Below are 23,475 nucleotides of genomic sequence, written 5' to 3'. Positions count from 1 at the left end.
AACTTAAATTATTTAATTTTATAATTTATAATGACAATATAATTTATAAAATTATAAATATTTATTTATTACATGCTTATAAATTAAATTTTAATATTTTAAATAATTATTAATTAATTTAATATATTTATTTACCTTAAATCAAACATATAAAATTCAAAAAAAATGTATTTATCCTTGTTTTGTTTTCTAATTATCAACTATTAATAAAATACTAACTTAAAATCTTATCTAATTATATATAATATTCTCATATCAAATTTAAAAACAGATATTAGTTATACAAAAATATTAAGATCATATAGTAAATTGTCAATAAGATTTTAGTTAAATAATTTAAAATAATTAATGTTTCAATTATATTGTTAATTAGCAAATAATTTATTCCAAAACTAATTAAATTTTTTATATTAATTATTAGTAAAATTTAATAACTTTTAAATTAACAATTAATTGGATCGATGAAATTCAACACACACCATGAGTTATTGAGCGGAATAACTTTACCAAGAATTATTTTGTAAGTTATCTTAAATCAAACATATAATATTCAAAAAATATATTTATCCTTGTTTTATTTTTTAATTATCAACCATTAATAAAATACTAACTTAAACTCTTATCTAATTATATCATAATATTTTCATATCAAATCTAAAACCAGTTCTTACATTTTCGACAAATATAAATTTTTCTGAAATATTCCATCAATAATATAGTTTTTCCTACAAAAATTTTCTCATCAAAAATATAAATTTTTCGACAGATTGAATTTAATTTTATATCATCTTCGATTAATATAACATTTTGTATATATGATTTAAGAGTAAAAGATTTTCAATTTAACGGTTGAATTTACAAAATTCACATTTAATATAAAGTTATTGAGCAGTGTAACACTTAGTAAAATTTAGACCGATGTAATTATAACCCCCCTCATATATATATATATATATATATATATATATATATATATATATATATAGATATATATATATATATATATATATATATATATATATATATATTAAATGTGACTTTTACTAAGTATTACACCGCTCAATAACTTTATATTAAATGTAAATTTGGTAAATCCAACTGTTAGATTGAAAGTTCATATCTCTCATAGATTATATATACAAAACTTTATATTAATCCAAGATGATTTGATACTTCATTTTTATAAAACAAAATTGATGTAATATATTCATTTCAAAATACACTAAAATATAAACATTTTGATTACCTTTCAGTTGTTCAATTTTAACAAAATTTGATATACACTTATCAAGTGATATGAACTTTCAATTTAACGGTTGGATTTACAAAATTCACATTTAATATAAAGTTATTGAGCATCATAATACTTAGTGAAAGTTACACCAGTATAATTATAACCCCCTATATTATATATATATATATATATATATATATATATATATATATATATATACAGGGACGAATGCACGTTTGAATAGTGGGGCACTTGCCCTCCCTACTATTTGACATATGCATAATTTTTTATCTAAAAAATAATATGTTTTAAAAAATAAAAATTATATTCTAATAAAATAAAATATAGATTCTGAAAAAAATATTTATTTATTTGATATTTGTCAAATTTTTGAAAGAAATTAATTCTCTTGTGATAAAAAAAATTTCTTAATAATGAATTAATTTTTAAAAAAGTTTAATTATAATATATATATATTGATATATATATATATGTCTTAATATTCACATATATAATGTAATATATTAAAATAAATAATTTTTGATAAAATAAAATTTGTCCATGCATGTTTATCTTTTGTGTTTTTTATTTATTGTATACGTTGATTGAAAAAATCAAAATAGTAAAATTGTATATATTAATTAAAAAAATCAAAATAAGAAAAATCTGAAGATTTATGTTTCATTTAGAATTGTTATTAAAAGATATATTTTAAAATAAATTATCATCTAAAAATATATATTAGATATTAAAAACATATTTATATCATAAATAAATTAAACTGGATTTTTATAAAATTTAACATATTTATTTTTATATTTTTAATAGTGTTATAAAGATGGAATTTAAAATAAAATTATAAAATTTAACATTGTAAATTATTCAATAATATGTGATCTGATAACTCAAAAATTAAGTTATAAAATGATAATTATATTTATTTATATACTCTAACACATCTTACATACAAGATAAATTCATAAGTTTGTTGAAAGATAAATTTATATTCTAGTCACGATTTTGAAATTATATAAAGAAAAAAAATCGTGTACCTCATGTTAAAGGAAGTATATATAAAATTGTTAATAAAATATAAGTTTATTAAGATAATATACATAATACTTAAAAAAATTTAATTTTAATAAAAAAAAATTGTCTTGTAGATTGCGGCAGTTTACTATAAACCGTCACAATGCTAAAAGTTTTGTGACGGTTTATGACTAACTGTCGCAATGTTAAAAAAAAATTGCGATGATTTATGATTAACTGTCGCAATCTTCAACATATTTTGCGACGGTTTATCAAGGTTTAACAAATTTTGCGACGGTTTACGATAAACCGTCGCAATGTTGAACAATTTTGTGACGGTTTATGATAAACCGTCGCAATGTTCTACAAATTTTGCGACGATTTACGATAAACCGTCGCAATGTTGAACAATTTTGCGACGGTTTTGAAAAACTGTCGTATGAAGGGTCGCAATATCAAAGCGACGACGGTTTTTAGATAACCGTCGCAATTTGTCCGTCGCAATTTATCATTTTCCTTGTAGTGATAGCCAAACACAAAAAAACATGTATATATGTACATAGCATAAATAGATTAACAACAATCATTCCACTCATAAAAAAATCACTTTAATATATAACCTTAAAATGCACATGCAATGGACACAGACTACATATTATCATGCATGTGGTGTCAGTAACACATATCACATGGTGTATTGCCGCTAGCAATACACGAGAGTAGTCTAGGAGTACATGTTGGGTCACACCCTCTACGCACTCTCACTAGAAAGACATACTACCAGGGTCTAGTCGAGATAGCTAAGCCTGCGTAAGATACATCCCATGCACACAATGGGCGAGACTAGGACTTCCAAACCAAGCTATCCCCAAGGACTAATCCCCAAGCTTTTACACAAGGGGGCCTTCCCTAGCGGTGTATTTCATATCGTACCTTTAAAAACATTTATGCAAATGATGCAGTAAATCAAGACTCTATGCATTATCATATCACATTATCATGTCTCATTATCATATAATATTATCATGTCTCATGTCTCATATTCACTTTTCACATTATCTCATCATATTCACATAGTCTCCATAGAGCACTTTAATTCATATCAAAACTTTTCTATTTGTGAAATTAAACACATATTCGTACATCTCACCCAACAAGGAACACAACAGAACAATCAGAAAACAAAACAGAAAACATTCATATTTTGTTTGTTTCTCATGGGGTTCTATTAGCAACCCACAAAGCATTCTAATTCATTTAATAAACATTTAAAATAATACAATTTACTCATATAATTGCCTCTTCAAACAATCTCCTCCTACAATCACCAATGTATTCCTTTAGGGTTTCCCATGGGAACACCAAAGTCTACAATTATAATCCAAACACAAACACTACTCATACATACATACTAATTACATCAATTAGAACATTCAGGGAGAAGCAAAGATGAAATAGATACAATTGGAAAAAAAAACCCCTCATTCATGAGCATACAACAAACATAGGATTGGGGGCCAATCCCATTACCTAACATACATTCCCACACCTAGAGCGAGATTTCTCACTCCCCCTTACCTCGATAAGTAGGAGCTGAAACTAAAGCAGGACCTTACTGGTTTGGGTTCCCCTTGGTCTTCAGAGAGTGTAGAAGAAAAAAAAGTCAGAAGTGAAAAATGTGCTTTTGGGAGTGCCAGAGCGTGCTATTTATAGACGTTAGGAGTGGCTAGAACGACCCATTTCGAATCCAGACTACTAAAAAGCCCTATAAACCCTAGATTGGAATGGGTCATTCCAACAGAGGCTGTTATGAGTAAAATTCTAGCCCAGAATGGGTTGTTCCAAACATGGTCGTTGTGAGTTAAAACTCAACCCTGGAATGGGTCGTTCTAGTTTTAGAACGGGTCGTTCTAGATGTGGCCCGTTCCAATTTGGGAACTGACCGTTCTAGGCTACTAAATCACCCTTATTTGGGCTTTGAGCCTTCATATAATTTGTGAAAATCGAGGTGTTACAATTCTTCCCTCCTTTTAGAAATTTTGTCCCCGAAATTTCCTGCTAAGAACAACATCGGTACTCTTACATTTGGCTCTCAAATTCGTAAGTCGTACTCTCCCCAGTTCCCTTTCGGAAACTATACTAGTTGGAAAACCCATATAACCTTGCTACCTCACCGATGTACAACTCTATCAATCTCTCTAAAGAATATCTAATATCAATAAGGGTAAGACAAGAAAACTTGGTGAGTCTATCCACTATAACCCAAAAAGAATCAAATTTCTTAAGAAACCTTACGAGAAACAAGTAAATTTTGAATGTTTTCTATTTTGGTTTTTGAGTTTTCTATTGTGTTCCTTGATGATTATTGAGCATGAATTTATGTTTAATCTTAAGTTTGAATATATTTTGATATGGATTAAAGTGCTCTAAGTCCCTATAGGAAACCTATGAGAAACAAGCAAATTTTGAATGTTTCTGTTTTGGCTTTTGAGTTTTTTATTGTGTTCCCAGATGATTACTGAGCATGAATGTATGTTTAATTTTGATTTTGAATATGTTTTGATACGGATTAGAGTACTCTATTGGTTCCTATAGGAAACCCTATGTGAAACAGACAAATTTTGAATATTTTCTGTTTTGACTTATGAGCTTTTTGTTGTGTTTCCTGATGATTACTGAGCATGAATGTTTGTTTAATTTTGAGATTGAATATGTTTTGATAGGGATTATAGTGCTCTATGGGTTCCTACGAGAAACCCTATGAGAAATAGGCAAAATATGAATGTTTTCTATTTTGATGTTTGAGTTTTCTGTTGTGTTCCTTGATGTTTGTTGAGTGTGAATATATGTTTAATTTCAAAAATAGAAAAGTTTTAAGTCATGTTTGAAGGTGCTAATGGTTTGAGAACTGCCTTAATATTGTGTTAATGCAAGTGATGTATTTCTATGAGCATGATGAGGATGGAAATCTCTTATATGTGACCTTGTGACTATGAGTGTGATAATGTGATATGAGAACAAGTGACATGATGAGATATGACAAGTGAAATGTTGAGTCCATGAACATGTGAATGTGTGACATTCATCATATGTATCTATGTGACGGGGTACGATATGGAGTACACTGTTAGGGAAGGCCCTTCGGGTGAAAAATCTCAGAGGAGTCCTAAGGGATAGCGCGGTTTGGAAGGCTCAGTCCTACCTATTTGTGTGCATGGGACATATCTTGCGCGACTTCGCTATCTCAACGAGACCCTAGCAGTACATCCTTCTAGTTGAGAGTGCGTAGTTGAGCCGACATGTACTCCTAGACTACTTCAGGTATGTTACTTTAGCAGCATACCACGTGATATGTGATTATGAGATGTGGCTAGCGTCACATGCATGCATTTATGAATCAAGTCCATGAAATCATTACATGATAAATGAATGTGCATGTGATACTGATTGTGTATGTGTATTGTTTATATGTGATTTGTGCTTGTGACTTGTATTATGTTTGTTGTTTGTGTTGTTTAACATTTATTTCTACACATGAACTTGAGTGAGATGTTTCTCACTCCCCTGTTTGCTTTATGTATATCTTGTTATTATGTTGTAGGTGTGACACCCTCTACCCCAACATACATATACAATAATTAGGAAAACATATTCTTGGGCTAAATAAATCTTTTGGATTAAAACCATGGTTCCACTAACATGAGAGTAGAGAATTCACATTCGTAAACATAATCATAATTCACTTGCAAAAATTACAGAAGAAATAAAGTTAAAGGTCTTTCCAAAAAAAAAGAAAGAAACTAAATTCCCTAACTAAGCCTAACTATGCACCGATGTCACATATCCTATCAGAGCATGCCCAACTGAAGAAATAAATGTTGATGATCACCTACAACACAATTTAAACACATGCAAGAACAACAAGGGAGTGAGAAACATCTCACTCAGGTTCAGGTGCAGAAATAAATGTTAGGTAACACACACACAACAAACATAAGTCACAAGCACAAATCACATGTAAACAATACACATACACAATCAGTATCACATGCACACTCATTTATCATGCAATAATGTCATGGACTCGACTCATAAATGCATGCATGTGGCGTTAGTCACATATCACATATCACTGGTGTGCTGCCTAAACAACACACCTAAGGTAGTCTAGGAGTACATGTAGGGAGCTACCCATACACTCTCAACTAGAAGGATGTACTACTAGGGTCTGGTCGAGATAGTGAAGCTACGCAAGTTACGTCTCGTGCTCACAAACGGGCGGAATTGAGACATCCAAATCGCACTATCCCCTAGGATTCCCCCAAGCTGTTACACAAAAAGGACCTTCCCTACGGTGTACTCCACACCATACCCTTCACATAGATGCACATGATGCATGTCACACACATTCACACTTCATGGACTCATCACTTTACTTGTCATAGACTTTCATGTCTTATCTCATTTCATCACGTTTCACATTTTCATAGTCATAGTGCTCATAATAGCACGTCATTCACATCATGGCTCATGTCATTTGTTCACATTTCACGTAGTCATACTCATAAGATCATCATTTGGAGATTCTTATCCTCATCATGCTCATATATATTCACTTTTCACATTGTCTCATCATTTCACATTTCACATTTCTCATAATCATACTCATAATTGTCCCTTATAGGATTTCGCATAGGAACCCACAAAACACTCTAATTCATCTCAAAACTTATCTATTTTTGAAATTAAAAACATCTTTACACTCAACATCACACAAGGAACACAACAGAAAACTCATAAGATAAAACAAAAAATATTGGAAATTTGCCTATTTCTCATAGGGTTCTCTCAGGAACCCACAAAGCACTCTAATTCATATCAAAACATATTTATTTTCAAAATTAATCACATATTCATACATCACATCCAACAAGGCATACAACAGAATAATCAGAAAGCAAAATAGAAAACATTCATATTTTGTCTGTTCCTAGAAGCATGCATCAGGCAAGAGATTGGGGGTCAATCCTACTACCCAATAATTATTCTCACACCCTCGAGCGAGGTTTCTCACTCCCCCTTACCTGGATAAGCAAAAGATGAAGTTAGAGTAGAATCTGGTTGATCTCCTTCTCTTAGTTCTCCTTGGTCTTCAGAGAGCGTGTCCAGGAGTAGTGCCTGAGTATGTTATTTGTAGAGGTCAGGAGTGGCTAGAACGGCCCATTCTGAATTCATTCATCATGTGTTAAATTCGCATCTAGAACAGCCCGTTCTGGAGTTGTGTTTTAACTCATAACGGCCATGTTTGGAATGACCCGTTCCCAAAGTGGAACAACCTGTTCTAGGTTAGAATTTTACTCATAACAGCCTGTGTTGGAACGACCCGTTCCAATCTAGGGTTTATAGGCCTTAATTTCTTCTTTTGTAGTTTCTACATTGGAGTTATGGTTTATGAATTATGAATGTGAATCTTCTACCTTATGATATTTAAGACACTTGTTTTATCCATGAAAGATGTTATCAACTATGAAAGATTTTATTTACTCGAAAAATTATAGTTTACATTTATTGTGTATTAATGTTGGGGTAGAGGGTGTCACACCTAAAATCTTTTTAGCAACACAAGTATATAAAAAACAATACTTATGATATCATTTCTGAAGTCTTAGTCCTGCAATGTGGGATAATTTAATTTAACTTATTGCATTTGGCAATAACATTGCTTTTCATTTTCAACCTATATATAAATTGAAGAAAAATTTAAATAAAATAGTTTGATATAAAGCAAGCCTAGTTACTATAATTTGATTTATGATAATAGTCTAATCTATTCTTTGAAATAGCTTTCATTAAATTTTCCCTAAACAAACTTCAGTTAAGAAACAATTATCTTTGACAAAATTCAATGGCATTGGTGTTTAAGACACAACACAATCTCGATGACCAAGATGTCTTCCTTTGAAGGTAAAAATAATTACTACAATTTTAGTAATTACTGTAGTCAAGACTTAGCATTAACAAGAGTAAGGAAGTCCATGTTCTTAGTCCCTCCTCACCAAAGTTAAACCTTTCTCAAAACTTTACACCAAAACTCAATAAGCAAAATGATTTCTCATATATATATAACACAGACATTCCATCAAACATATGATAGACATCTGGATCCTTATATATGATTCACAATATGTGAAGTTATTTCAATGCCACCAAACTAAGCAAAATGTGTTTTTGAATCATTCGAAAGGTACACAACTAGGTGTCTTAGATTTAACCTACTAATTAGGACTCTCGTAAAGGTACGTGATTGGGTATTGATTTGGTCATGTGACTTATTTAGTGATTTTATCATAAACATTGGATTAGAATTAAATCAATCGTAATAATAAGTATAATTATATATATATATATGTATGTATATATATATATATATCAATTTATTAAATTTTTAATTAATTTTTTATATCATGATATTGATAAGTGAATTTATCGATTTTGTCAAAAATTAGCCTTTCTCAAGACTTTAATTATATTAGATTTAAAATTTTGAAGTTTAAGAATCAATCGCATGAATAATCGCCTGGTCGGATCAACAAATATCGGTCTCAAATAATTAATTAATTATACAAAAAAAATATTACTACAAATAATTTTTTATTATGAAAATAATTTTTAAGTATAATCACAACAAAATAATTAAATTATAAATAATTTTTACTTATATGTATAAATATATTTATTTCATACAATAAATTATAATTATAATTAGAATCACTATGCACATAATAAATTATTAAAATAAGAATAAAATAGTTCATAATAAAAATATCATCGGTTATATATTGTCATTCAATTATAAATTAATACACGTAACAAGTTTTTTTACTTTTCTATTTAATGCTTTAAAAGTTACTCTTCAGTATACTTTATATCAATTATATAATAACTATATTCTTAAATATATATTTTTTTAAGTGGAACTAATATTTTATTTTATATAATTTATATATATTAATAAATATTATGTTTGAATATATAAATTATATTTAAAATTTGTATAAATAAATATTTTTAAATATACAAATTATATTTTATATTTTTAATAAATAATTTATATTATAATATAATATTATTTTATTTATTAATAATTTACTTTTTAAATATTAAATTTAATTTATAAATAATTATAATAAATAAAAATTAAATTATATAAAAAATAAAAAAAATCTCTAAAAACTCTCTCATAATTTTTTTTTTTTAAATGGTCTCGTTCTATAAAGGCATACTGTGTTTGATATATTCATATAGATATTTTGTATATTCAAAAGTTTGCTATTATATTGTTTTAGTAAGTCATGAATTTTTATTTTTATTTTAAATGAGCGAGAGTTTTCTATTATGTTATGGATTTAGTTTAATTATTTTTTATTTAGCTTTTCCACATTCTTCTCACTCACTGCTTTTTTCCTATACCTCGTTGCGTTATAAGAGTTTAGTGAGATAGCGCGGAGCAGTGATAGTGTGTAAGCACAAAATTTCAAAGTTGAAGCGAGAACTTGCCATTTCGAGGGTTTTAGGATTAGGGTTTTTCAGATTGCAAGAAGATGGGTTTCAACATTCAACCCTACGGGATTCAATCCATGCTCAAGGAAGGGCACAAACACCTCACTGGTCTCGATGAAGCGGTTCTCAAGAACATCGACGCCTGCAAACAACTTTCCACTATCACTCGAACTTCCCTTGGACCCAATGGTAACAATTACGCTTACCCTTTTGTCATTTCCACTCATTTTTGTTCATCCCAAGTAATGTTGCATCTTCGGATTCCAAAAGTTTGGATTTTTATGATGTGGGTATGTGTTCGTTTGCATCTTATGTTGATCGAGGTTTTTCACGTAATAAGTGCTAAGTGTAACTGTGATGTGCTTGAAAATCTGAGGGGGATTGTCAATAAGTAGCTTTTGTTTTTGTTTTCCATTTACAAAGAGAATTTGCCAATTTGGGTTCTGTGGAAGTTTTTGTTTGTTCGTGTGTGAATCTGTTGCTGGGTCTTGGTTTTGAAAGGAAGTGTTTGTTTGGATAGATTTAGAATGTTGGTGGTGGTCTTGTTTCTAAATGTTTTGTTTGATCTGCTTCAGGGATGAATAAGATGGTTATAAATCACTTGGACAAGCTTTTTGTCACGAATGATGCTGCTACTATTGTGAATGAACTTGAAGTTCAGCATCCTGCTGCCAAGGTTTTGGTTTTGGCTGGGAAGGCGCAACAAGAGGAGATCGGGGATGGAGCTAATTTAACTATTTCATTTGCTGGGGAGCTCCTGCAGGGTGCAGAGGAACTTATTAGGATGGGTTTGCATCCTAGTGAGATCATCAGTGGATACACTAAAGCAATCAACAAGGTTTTTCAGTTGTTGACTACAGCCTTAGTCTTATTGATTTGTCTTTAAATGTCATACTGCCCTTCTCTCTCCCTTCTAATTTTTTTTTTCTTGTTTCAGACTGTTCAAATATTGGATGAACTGGTCGAGGATGGTTCAGAGAATATGGATGTTCGCAATAAGGAGCAAGTTATTTCTCGAATGAAAGCAGCCGTTGCTAGCAAGCAATTTGGTCTAGAAGATACCATATGCTCACTTGTTTCTGATGTGAGTATATCCTAATTTACCCATTTTACCTTGATAAAATGCTTTGGTAGCACAACACTGTTTACATTCTGATCTATTTGGAAAATATAGGCATGCATCCAAGTGTGTCCAAAAAACCCTGCAAACTTTAATGTAGACAATGTCCGTGTTGCAAAGCTCTTGGGAGGGGGTTTGCATAACAGTACAGTAGTTCGAGGAATGGTTTTGAAAAGTGATGCTGTCGGAACTATAAAGCATGCAGAAAAGGCAAAGGTGAGCTTTCTATCTGTTGGAATATTTTTAGTTTTATTGGAGAGTCTACTGTATAGTTTGTTTGTTGAGAATGAGATCCTTTACAACTTTGAGATGTTTCAAATTTGTTGTTTTCCAAACCTCTGTGCTAGATGGTTTAGATCCATATACTCTCTGGATTGCTTGTGCAGTGTGTGTCCTTCATTGGTTAATTATTTTAATATTTTTGATTAATGGGATGGGTATTTAGGGTTTAGACTTTCAGTTTTACCTGCTTTTTTAAGTTTTCAACAAGTTAATCCTTTCTGTTAGCTCCTCCAACTCACTTAATAACTCTGGTAGTGGTGTAAGTTGTGTTCTAATATAGCTTACACTGTTTCAATATAGTCCCCCAACTTTTAAATGTCAACAAGTTTGTCCATTTATTATTTTCTTCATTCTTTCCCATTCCTTCCAAAATAATTCCAATCAACTGCAACAATGAGTTGGAAACAGGGGTTCTATCTAGTCTTGAGGGTGAAACAAGGAAACCTATTGAAATGCATCCACATCTTTATCCTTCCTTTCCATTGTTTGCTTTTATTCAGTTTTAAGTTTTCTTCATTGGTCATTGCTACTTGTTATCTTTTTTCCCAATGGGGAGGTATTGTTGCATTTCATTTGACATTATATGTTGTGCAAAGAAGCAAATGCATTCTACCTCTTAGTTGCAACTATAGAGATTCACTTCAAGTCTCCTCCATGTAAGCTATCAATGACCCATATGTCCTCCCAAACTGCATCTCCACCAAGGTTATCAATAAGGTTATACGGCGGATGGTGGCAAGGACCTTTAAGTGCCATATTGCCATGGCGGATGCCATGGCGGTCTATGGCGGACAAAAAAAAAAAAAAAAAAAAATATATATATATATATATATATATATATATATATAATATGATGCAAAAGCAGAAAAATAACAAACACAGTCACATATTAAAACCAACAATATAACAATCTAAAATTCATGGCATTTATAATCTATTGATAGTCATCATAAAGAAACATAAACCCCTAACCAACAAAAACAGCCATCAAAACAAAGCAACAATGTTAAAAAATAGCAAAACACAATTGTCATTCCTAAAACTATTTTGTTTAATCCTCTTCACTCTTCATCCTCATCAATGTCTGCATAATTAATTTCCACATGATGATGTTGCTCATTCAAAAATCCTTCAGCTTCTTCTCCATCTGAATGTATGAAATTAGCATTTGGTTCCTCCTCCTCACTGCTAGTGCTAGAATCTTTTGATGCCTCAACTTCTTCAACCCTTTTCCCCTTATTCTTTGAAGCTAATCCTTTGGCTCTTTTAGAAGGATTAGGAGATGTTCCTACTTGCTCCTCCCCACTTGCTCCTCTCCTTTTGTGACGCCTAGTGTATTGTCTAGGCTCATCAAGTCCCGAAGCTTGATAAACTTGTCTCCAAGTAAGGTCATCATCTCCTTCATGAACCCTCTCATCTTCACCTTCTTCCTCATCCATCTCTCCAATTAGCCACTCATTGCAATCATCAATCCCATTGAGACTAATGGGATCGATTTCATCCTTAAGGCTATACCTTTGATGGAGTGCTTGATTATACTTGACAAATACCAAGTCATGTAGTCTTTTATGCTCGAGTCTATTCCTTCTCTTGGTATGAACCTAAAACAATTAAATAAATACTTATTACTTAAGGAATAATAAGCAAAACATTGATTATTAACTTTAAATTGGAATTAAGAAATTAATTACTTGCTCAAAGACGCTCCAATTACATTCACAACCCGAAGCACTACATGTCAAGCTAAGGATCCTTATTGCAAGTTGTTGCAAATATGGAGTATCTGAACCATACATCCGCCACCATTGAGCTACAAATGCAAACAAAATATGTTAACACAAACACTTGAGCAAATGACTTAGAGAATAATAGTTCAAAAGTTGCAATGTTTTGTCTCTTACTCGGTGCAACTTCACCCCTCATTGCTATAGCAGTTGTGGACCCAAACATACCACTCGCAGCTTTATAGTGAGCCAACTCCTTATGAACAATCTTTTCCATCTCCAAATCTCCCAGCAATTTATTGATACAATCATACAAACCCCTAATAATCTCACCATTAAACTCCATCTGTGGGTTGGCATAAAAGAACTCTGGGTTCAAAAAGTGACCAGCAGCATGTAAAGGGCGATGAAGCTGAATATCCCATCTTTTATCAATGATTTCAAACACATCCTTGTATTTGCTTTCATTTTTAAAAGATTTCATAATGGTTTCCTTTGCCTTGTCCATTGCCTCATATATGTAGCCCATGGCCGGTTTTTTCTCACTATCCACAAGCCTAAGCACTTTTACAAGAGGAGCCATCACTTTCAGAATGAAAACTACATTCTTCCAGAAACTAGGCATCAATACAGTTTTTGTGGCCTCCTTTGCTAGCTTGTTTTCATTCCACTCTTCTGACACAAACATCTTTCGAAGATTAGTTTTCTCTTGATGAATCCTCTCCAAGGAAAGATAAGATGTGGCAAATCGAGTTATTGCATGCCTGACTAATTCCCTCCCCCCAGTAAGGAACCTCAACATGCTCAAAGTGCTTGAATGGCTATAAATGAAGCCAACAAGAGAGATAGCTCGCTGAATGGTCTTCTTTATATGGGGCAACTTGCCAATGTCCTCTAACATCAAATCTATACAATGTGCAACACAAGGAGTCCAATAAATTTTTTTTCTTTTCTCCTCTAGCAACCTACCAGCAAGAACATAATTACTTCCGTTGTCCATTATAACTTGGACAACCTTTTCCTCTCCAATCTCCTCCACAATAGAATCCAGCAACTCAAATATCTTTTCACCGGTCTTTACATAATCAGATGCATCAACCGACCTTAAGAACATTGTCCCAGAAGAGGAGTTCACCAAAAAGTTGATTATGCTTCTTTGTTTCCTATCAGTCCAAGCATCTGAAATTAAGGAACACCCAAAACTTGCCCATTGATATTTTAGTGGCTTCATTAATTCATTAGTGAACTCCACTTCTTTTTGAAGGAGTGGTACTCTAATGTCATGATAGGAAGGAGCTTTCAAATGCTTCCCAAAATGCCCAATTTCATGAATCATATCTTGAAAACTTTCCAAGTTTATCAAGTTGAAAGATATGCTAGCTTGATACCAAAAGCGTGCTATATATTGGTAAACCCTTTCTACAGCTTTTTTATCACAAAGCTCTCTTATGCCCGCTTGCACCACCTTGTCTTTCCTATTTTTTGCAGCTGTAGATTGAGGTTGATTGTAAAGGTCCATAGGTCCCTTCCTAATATCCTTCAATCTAAAATCACCAATTGGAGGTAATCGAGAATCAGAACCTCCAAATTCCATAAATCCTTCTTCACATTGTACCTCAATCTCTTGCATTGCCTTCTTGAATGCTTCATTTTGCCTATGCTTCTTACCATCCATAGTTGCCCTTATTTCAACTTTGACAATCAAATGTTGTTTCACCCTTGTGATACCTCTTTTCATAACCTTCCGGCAATAATTACAAAGAATCTCATTTGTATCATTCTCTCTGACCGGTGTACAATGCTTCCAAGCAACGTCACTCCTCTTAGAATTAATGGAACTAGAAGATGACATTGTGGGTGGCCGAGAGTTTGAATCTGCCTCCCCTAACGTTGTCGGATTGTCGGATGTGGTGGCAGTGGTGATGGAAAAACTCAAAGGAGGAGGAAGAAAATCTCGTCGGAGGTCACGATGGTGTGGTCATAGGTCACGGTGGCGCGCAGAGGTGACGGCGAAGGTGGTGGTGGCTCGTGGGGAGGCTAGGGTGGTGTGCGCGGAGGCAGCGGCGGTGGTGGCGGAGGTTATGGTGGCATGACAGTGATGCAAGCGGAGGAGGAGAAGAAACTCACTTCTCACGTGATGGTGGCGGCTGCGTCGGAGGCGGCAACAGTGGCAGCTGCGTCGGAGGCGACAGCGGCGGTTGAGTCGGAGGCGACGGTGGCGGTTGCGTCGTCGGCAACGGTGGCAGATGCGGCGTGGCAGTCAGCGCAGTCACGAGGGGGAGGTTTGCACGAAAGGGACTCTAATTGATTTAGGGTTTCTAATGCCCTATTTCATCTGTTGGGTGCCCAACCCGGAAAACAAACCCGGGCCCAAACCAGAAAATAAAAAAAAAAAGGCCCAAAACGAAAAACAAAAAAAAAATGGCCCAAAAACGACGCCATGTCAGCCATTCACGCCACGAACTGCCATGCAAAACCTGCCGTAACGGCCGCCATCTCCAAAATGGCGAAACCCCGCCATAAACACCCTAAACTGCCATAACGGATTGCGGCCGCCGCCGCCACGCCATTATGGCGCCGCCATAACGGTTATTTAATAACACTGATCTCCACCTTACCACCACTTTCTCTGTCTCACATTCTCACTGAGACTTAAACAATTGGAAACCCACCATTCAACAGCACTTGATTTTTAGTAGTGTTCTATGATGAAGCAACTGTCATTGTCTACCCTATCACAATACATAATTTATTTAATCGTGTCCCTTTTGGATTTGTTTGAGGCTTTAAATTCAAGTCTACACATACTACCTAAGTAGCAAAGGATTGAATAGAAGTATGGATTGGTTGGTTTTCTTTTATTGATATAATGGATTGGCTGATTTTGAGATGTATTTGGCCGACTATTACCTACTACTTATACAGAATTATTGGTGCCTCATGTATGTTGAAATTATATAGTTCAACTTTAAAGCTCTAGTCATTTCAAAAAAGTTATTTTTTCTCTCACTATCCTTTTTTGTTGACTTGTATATTTTCCTAGCATCATGAGCAATATCTGTTTCTATATTGATCTGATTTGATAAAAAAAATCAATATATCATTTTTTTTCCCCAATGAAAAGATATTGGCAAATTTGTATTATCTAGTACTGAGGCCTTTTGTCTGTTCTGTTCAAGGTTGCTGTGTTTGCTGGTGGTGTTGATACATCTGCAACTGAAACTAAAGGAACTGTCCTCATACATACAGCTGAGCAGGTATATGAAAATGTCTAGAGTTCTGAATTTGGTTGTTTGAGTGGTGAAGCCTATTTGTGTTTTCTGGTATGAGCTAGAGATCTATTTCCTCTCTTAAATAAGAAGGTTGAAAGTGGATTATGCTAAATCCTAATGCAGTAATGCTGATTGTAAACTTGTGTCATTGTTTCTTCTCACATAGTTTTAAGTTTAATCCCCCTGAAAATCGGAATGGCTCTAATAAGATATTATTTTGGGCCATGTCATTATCGACTTGTAGATTTTGTGAGGTGACATTGTTCATGAAGTTTCTGAGTTCATTTGCATGCTTTATTGTTTCTACATATTTTGCTAATTGTTAAAACTCAAAATATTTAATAGCCTAACAGGTCTGTAATACTTGGTCAACATTGTTGTTAAATGGTGGCACCATTGCTGCTATAGAAGAATGGCTTGGCGGTGTTTTGCCAACTGCCATAGGCAATTTGTGAAGGGAGGCCTGCTATGGTGGTGCCATAGGGTGCAATGGTGTGTTTATATGGCAAAATTTTGGCCTTACACTATCCGTCATTAATAACATTGTTGATCAATTGTTAATTCAAGTTGATAAAGAACTGAGGATGCTTTTTCAGCTCTATGATCAAATCTGCTATGTATTTGTAATGCTAAGCTATAATCATGTTTTAAGTGCAATGTTTTTATATAATGTGTATATAGCATCAGTTAGATTCTTCAGCTTGAGGCCTTACTTCTTTAATGCATACTAGCATGGGATTTCTCAAACTGTGCCTTTATTTATGCCTTCATCTATTGCTGTCATGCTGAACTTTATTTGAAGTGATTTGTTGCTAGAGATTTGATGGGAAAGTGGAAAAATTTTTGAGTGTAAATTTAAACTTGTAAACAATTTGGCAAATAACTTTTAGGACTACTTATTATTTTGCTTTCAACTGTTTCTTGCTAGATTAGGCAATGACTTTATTTGTTACCTGATGTACTAGTGAAGCCTTGAGATTTTATGGACCAAGATATTCCTCATGTTTTGATTTCTATTATTTGATGCTTTTGCTAATTGGAATTGTTATCTTAATTTTGATTTATATAGCTAGAAAATTATTCAAAAACTGAAGAGGCTAAAGTTGAGGAGCTAATCAAAGCAGTAGCAGATTCTGGTGCCAAAGTGATTGTCAGTGGAGGATCAGTAGGAGAGATGGCTTTGCATTTTTGTGAGCGTTACAAGTACGTTAAGTTTTTATCCATGTTTGATTGTTTAATTGTCTCTTTCTGTTGAATTAATATGAATGTTGCAAGTGTACAAGTGTAGATTGTTTTCTAATTTCAAAATTCCTGCTTGTAGACTTATGGTTCTCAAAATCAGCTCAAAGTTTGAACTACGTCGATTTTGCCGGACAACTGGTTCTATTGCTATGGTTTGTGCTTTTGATTATTCCTCTACATAATGGCGTTTCCTACTTTCTGTCTAACTCATTTTATTTTCCTGTAATAGCTGAAACTTGGCCAACCAAATCCAGATGATCTTGGATATGTAGATTCTGTTTCAGTTGAGGAAATTGGTGGTGTTAGGGTATGTTAAAACCGGATTGTTTGGGTTCTGTCATTTTTTTGGTTCCATATGTCTTTTATATATTAGCTTATTCCCCCTTTTTTTTGTTCTTCTCATTTCCAAGTATAGCATGCAATTTCCTCTTTTTTTTGATGATGATATGATATGCAGGTGATCGTTGTGAAAAATGAAGAGGGTGGAAATTCTGTGGCCACTGTTGTTCTACGAGGAAGTACCGATAGTATACTAGATGATCTTGAAAGAGCAGTTGATGATGGAGTGAACACATACAAGGTAATTTCCTATGTTTTGTAATTTCTAATGATCTTGAAAAGGTAATTTTTCTGATGTTTCCCTCCATCAGTCTTGTAAAAATATGGCTGCAAACTTAAGGATCTTGGATTGCAATTTTGAAGGCCATTTATTTTCTTTAAAAAAAAAATTCATGTTTAAGCAATTTTTATTTGAAATACTGATTAGTCTTTTTATATGCAATTATTTATCAGGCCATGTGCAGGGATAGCCGTATTGTACCTGGAGCTGCAGCAACTGAAATTGAGTTAGCTAAAAGGGTGAAAGATTTTTCCTTCAAGGAGACAGGGTACTTTTATTTCCCTTTTCACTGTAAAAGAGAGTGGTTTGCATTCTTGGGGATACATTGCTGTGTTTTTTTCATGCAGAAGCCTTTTTCACTCATTATTTAGATATTTTAATTACAGGAGGGGTTTTGTTTGTATGATTTTTGGCATATGGTTATGGCATATTGTTTCCAATTTTATGTTTACATATTTCCATTTGTGGAGTATGAAGCGTGAGCATAATTACATGTCAAGATGTTTTTAGAAGTATACCTCAACAAAAAAGCCTTATCTTACTAGGGTGAGGTTGGCTACATGAATCACACGATGTCATTTGGCTTAGATTATAGACCAAATCTTCAGATAAGGCTTATTCACTATCAGATTCCTCCTAATAACTTCCTCCAATGTCCTTGGTCTCCTTTTAACATGACTAAAACCATGCAATCTTTTATTCTCAATGATACTTCTAGTTGACTTTTTTTGTATCCAAACTACCTTAACTGACTCACTATCATCTTTTCTTCAATTGGTGTTGCACCAATATCTTCTCGTGTACAATCATTTTTGTATCTTGTCCTTTTTGGTGAGGCCACACATCAAGGGTATGCAAAAATCAAACTAAACTGATCCAAAACTAAATTGCACCAGATTAGAAAGCCAATTTTTGAGGGAAAAACCCGAACCAAACCACGTAAAAATAGTTCGGTTAATAGAACTGCTTTTATAAAGTGGATAATGAAACTGGACCGAATTGAGCCATTTTGAAAATGGTTCGGTCCGGCTTCGTTTGTGTTTTTTTTTGAAAAAACCAAACTGTGCACAGATGTAATACACATTCATCTTAACATTCTAATTTCTGCTAAGCTCAACTTTACCATATACTCCAATTGGGCATATAGAAGTATGATAAAGTTTTCCTTTGATGTCTTTCTCTATTTTAGCTATCCCCCGTGAATCTTGTGTCACATTTTCATTAATTTCCCCATTCTTTTGTCGTATTTAACTTAGATATTTAAACTTAGAAACATGTGGTATGACATCTCCCATGTTTATTTTCAAGTCATACTTTTCTGGTCACTTGATAAAATTGCAATGAATATACACTCTAGTTTAAAGTTAACTGCTTCCCTCTGTTCCTCAATCAAAACTATATTATGCAAAAGACATGCAATTAGTGATAATCTTTTGCCTGACCCTGTTAAATAAATCCAAAACTAGATTAAAGAAATAAGAGTTTAAGGCCGAGCCTTAATGTGATCTTTTATAGGAAATCTTTAGTCCCGTGGCTCTTGCCCCTTGGAGTTCTCATACTAGTATTATACTTGTCTTTTATAGCCCAGATAGTCATATGCTGAAGTCCATGTAACTTGTAATATGTAAAGCATTTTTTAGCAAGTGCAATATTGAAGAGATGCACATGTGGGTAAAGAAGACTTGTGGACTTATACCATTATTCTAATTTTGATTTTAAACAAAAAAGAAGTTTCTAATATGTTTATTTTGGGACCTCTGGCAATTTTTGTTTACTAAATTGTCTGCATCTTGATACCAACATGCTTCAACATCCAATCATTATTATGTATTTGGATTTCATTGGCTTTTGGCCCTTTGGGATTATTCACTGGTATGCCTAATGTATCGTTATTATACTCATTATCATCCTGGATATCTCTTTCTCTGTTTCAAAGGTGTGGCTCTTTTCTGATCACCTGTCTGATGTAGTTTATTGGGTTATGTCAATACCATGTCTATTTTGTTCAATGCATATTTGATATTTGACACGAGAATGTGATGGACTAAATGTTTGCAATGGCTCTGCAGGTTGGATCAGTATGCTATAGCAAAATTTGCTGAAAGTTTTGAAATGATTCCAAGAACTTTGGCTGAGAATGCTGGGCTAAATGCAATGGAGATCATATCTTCTCTATATGCAGAACATGCATCTGGAAATGTCAAAGTTGGCATTGATTTGGAAGAAGGTGTTTGTAAGGATGTCTCAACCTTGAGCATTTGGGATCTCCATGTGACTAAGTAAGCTTTGGTCTAACACAAGCATGTTTTATCTAGTGGCAACCCCATAGTTTGTGTAAATAATGAACTGGCTTTTCATCATTGTAGTGTAGATTTCTCTAAAAAGCCTTGTCATATAAAAATTATGGAGCTAATGTATTCTTTCAACTGCTAAGATTGGAAATACTATGTTGAATCAGACTTTATCTTCATATTGCCTGATAGCCTAGTTTCATCTTATTGTTTCTGTTCAGGTTCTTCGCTCTTAAATATGCTGCGGATGCTGCCTGCACTGTACTTCGGGTGGACCAGGTAATCAACTAAATAATTGTTCCTAGTCAATTCCAGATTGCCACATTAATATGTACCTCAGAAGCACATTTTTCTTTCAGAAACAAGCTTAGAAACACGATTTTTTTATGGTTAATAAATATATTTTTGAAGGAATATCCAACAGTGGGCAAGCTGTATTGATGATGTGGACTTTTCCCCCTTACTTGTTGTGTCTTGTCCCATTTATTTTCAGTGAGAAACTTAGGAAAATTGAAACCTGTAGTTAAGAATAATGTTAATAATATGCAGCTTCTGTAAATTAGCAACTATATTGAAGAGTATGGGTACATGATGTATGTGCCATATTCTGACACGGGTTCTGATAATCCAGAATGGAGCAATTGTTGCTTTGGCACTTCAAAGTGCATGAGGGTTCACAGTTTCTTTAACATATAGACATAAATGTCTAGAAGCAGTGATGTTGACTTTACAGTGGGAGATTCCTGTCTCCACTTGATGGGGCCAGAGAAAAGTTGAGAGTTAGTATGGTATGACAGTTAAAGTCGTAAAGTTATGGAATTGGCTTAAATGGTTGGAGAGGGTAGAAAAGTGAGCTTTCTGTTTTGTTGTAATTTGAGAAACTGAGCATTTGCTCTGTCGTAGAAAGGGAAAGCCCTGGAAGGAGAACCTTTTCCTCAAGTTCGTTGTATATCAATGAACATCGCCAAAGCATTTTTTTTCTCACCATTTTTCTCATCTCTTCCTAAAAGCTCAAAACACTTCCTAACAGCACATAATTTTATGCACTGATGGATAGGAAAAACATTTTGGTAACAGCTGTTTGTGTAGACTTGAAGTTGAAATATTAAGGCTTAGTTTGGATAAACATCTCTACAAACACCTGTGGGAAAAACAAAATAAAATGGACCAATAAAGTAAAATGAATCAAACATCTCTCACAAGTTAAAATTAACTTATGTACCTCAACATATTCAGAAGTTTTCCATAGATTGAGGTACTTAAGTTGATTTTAACTTAAGGGAGAAGTTTGATTCATTTTACCTAAATTCATCTTATTTACTTTTAGTTCAAATGTTTGTGAAGACATTTATCCATAGCTAAATCAAAGATAATTTTCCAATGCATAGACTGGATTATACATCATGAGCACACAATGGCAGTAGTGTAGAGGATTTTACACTGGCAGTAGTATACTACATTGTTTCATCTCATGTTTTTAAGTAGTGGAAAGAATGTAATGGAATTATGGAAGTGAAATATTGTAGTTATTCCAAGGATATGAAACCTTTTGGTTTCTACCATGTGCAACGGTTAGAGACTAAATGACTGAACCTGAGGCGTATGGTATGCCGTTGATGGTTATTGACAATTGCATTTACAGCTTATGTGAAATTGGATGCAAATTTTGTCTATTTTTCTCAGCATAAATTTATGGAAACTGATTTTTAATTATTTTGTCAGATTATTATGTCAAAACCCGCTGGTGGTCCAAGGAGAGAGCAACCTGCAGGCATGGATGAAGACTAAAATTGTGGGAATTGATTGTTTTCTTTGGTCATGTTTGTATGTCAACATGATGGCTTGAATTTGGCGTAGGCATGTTTTTCTTTATTTAGACTTTAGTAGTGGTGGCGATCTTAACAAATTTTGAATTTTGTTTTGCCATGAAATGAAATACAAAGAGATGTCTGTAAATTTACATTTTATTTTTAGCCCTATTGTTAGTGGCGATGTTCATTTGTTGAGCATTTTTGCCCTGACCTATGTTTGAGATTTTTTTATATATATATAAAAGTTTTGTTGGATATCAGGACTCTATTATCAAAGCATCCCTCTTTTCTTCTCCTGCAAATTGCAATCTATTTAGGGAAATTTTCTACTATTGCATTTTGCATGATGCAATCAGCTATAAATTAATGTGTACTAAATAGAAAACTTCACCCAAATTTAACCCAAGGTTGTCACTGTCTTTTGTGTAAGATAACTGCTAGCTAGGGATGAAAATTCTATTGGGACTTCATGGATACTAGGAAAAAATACCCAAAAGTAGGGATTTACCCACACAATGGGGATGAGTTTGGGGTTGGATATTTACCTGAAAAATTTAATATGGATGGGTATGAATTATAGTATTCAATTTGTTCTATATTTGTTTATTTGTTTATATTAATTGAAATGGTAACTTCTAGCAATTTTTATAATATTGAAGATGAATGAAAGATTATAATATTAATAATCATATTTTAACTAGTATTGTGCTCCTCTAAAAAAAAAACTAGTATTGTACAATCACAGGTCGCATTGGTATTTACATTTGTATCAAAATGGTTGTTAAATTTAAGTAAAATGTCACCAAATTTTGTTTTATGATAAAAATAAATAATGATTTTAATATGTAAAAATAGAGTAAATAGCTATGTTGTAATAGGTTACATATTTTAAAAATATAAGTGCTACTAAAGCAACGTGAATAAAATCAATCTAAAAAATAAGTCATGCAATTAGATTCAATGTTATGTAACAAAAAAAAATACAAATATTAATATAGTGATTGATTGAGTTCTATTCGAGGGTGGAAAGGTTCAAGAGAAGACTTAATACTTATGGAGAGGCAAATTTCAAAATCGAACTCTTATTTGTAATTTATTTTATTTTATTCTGTATTATTTTTATCTTTAATCACAATTAATTACTTTGTAAATGAACTATATACTTATTTGTTTAGAAAGAAGTTTTTCATATTAACTCATCAAGTAGTTTATCAATACCATAAGAGTATAAAATATTGCATCATTTGTAATTGTTAATTATTTATTATGAGTTTTTATTATAATATACAGT

The 23,475-nt window shown here is 33.0% G+C and overlaps 1 protein-coding gene across 1 annotated transcript; it reads left to right on the top strand.

Moving 5' to 3' along the window:
* The first annotated feature begins 9,727 nt into the window (after positions 1 to 9,727).
* Positions 9,728 to 22,444, top strand: LOC109803781 (T-complex protein 1 subunit theta). Its single transcript, XM_083077600.1, has 13 exons — positions 9,728 to 10,012; positions 10,399 to 10,661; positions 10,761 to 10,907; positions 10,998 to 11,159; positions 16,129 to 16,206; positions 17,291 to 17,424; positions 17,543 to 17,615; positions 17,693 to 17,770; positions 17,921 to 18,043; positions 18,256 to 18,350; positions 20,152 to 20,361; positions 20,595 to 20,652; positions 22,096 to 22,444. The coding sequence occupies exons 1-13, from the start codon at positions 9,865 to 9,867 to the stop codon at positions 22,159 to 22,161; spliced, it is 1,635 nt and encodes a 544-aa protein (XP_082933726.1). The 5' UTR covers positions 9,728 to 9,864; the 3' UTR covers positions 22,162 to 22,444.
* Positions 22,445 to 23,475: the final 1,031 nt, after the last annotated feature.

This window comes from Cajanus cajan, chromosome 1 (assembly GCF_000230855.2).
Source record: "Cajanus cajan strain Asha chromosome 1, NIPB_CcT2T_4, whole genome shotgun sequence".
Classification (NCBI taxonomy): Eukaryota; Viridiplantae; Streptophyta; class Magnoliopsida; order Fabales; family Fabaceae; genus Cajanus; species Cajanus cajan.
Note: the sequence above shows the minus strand (reverse complement) of the source record. Positions and strands in the feature narration are given on the sequence as shown.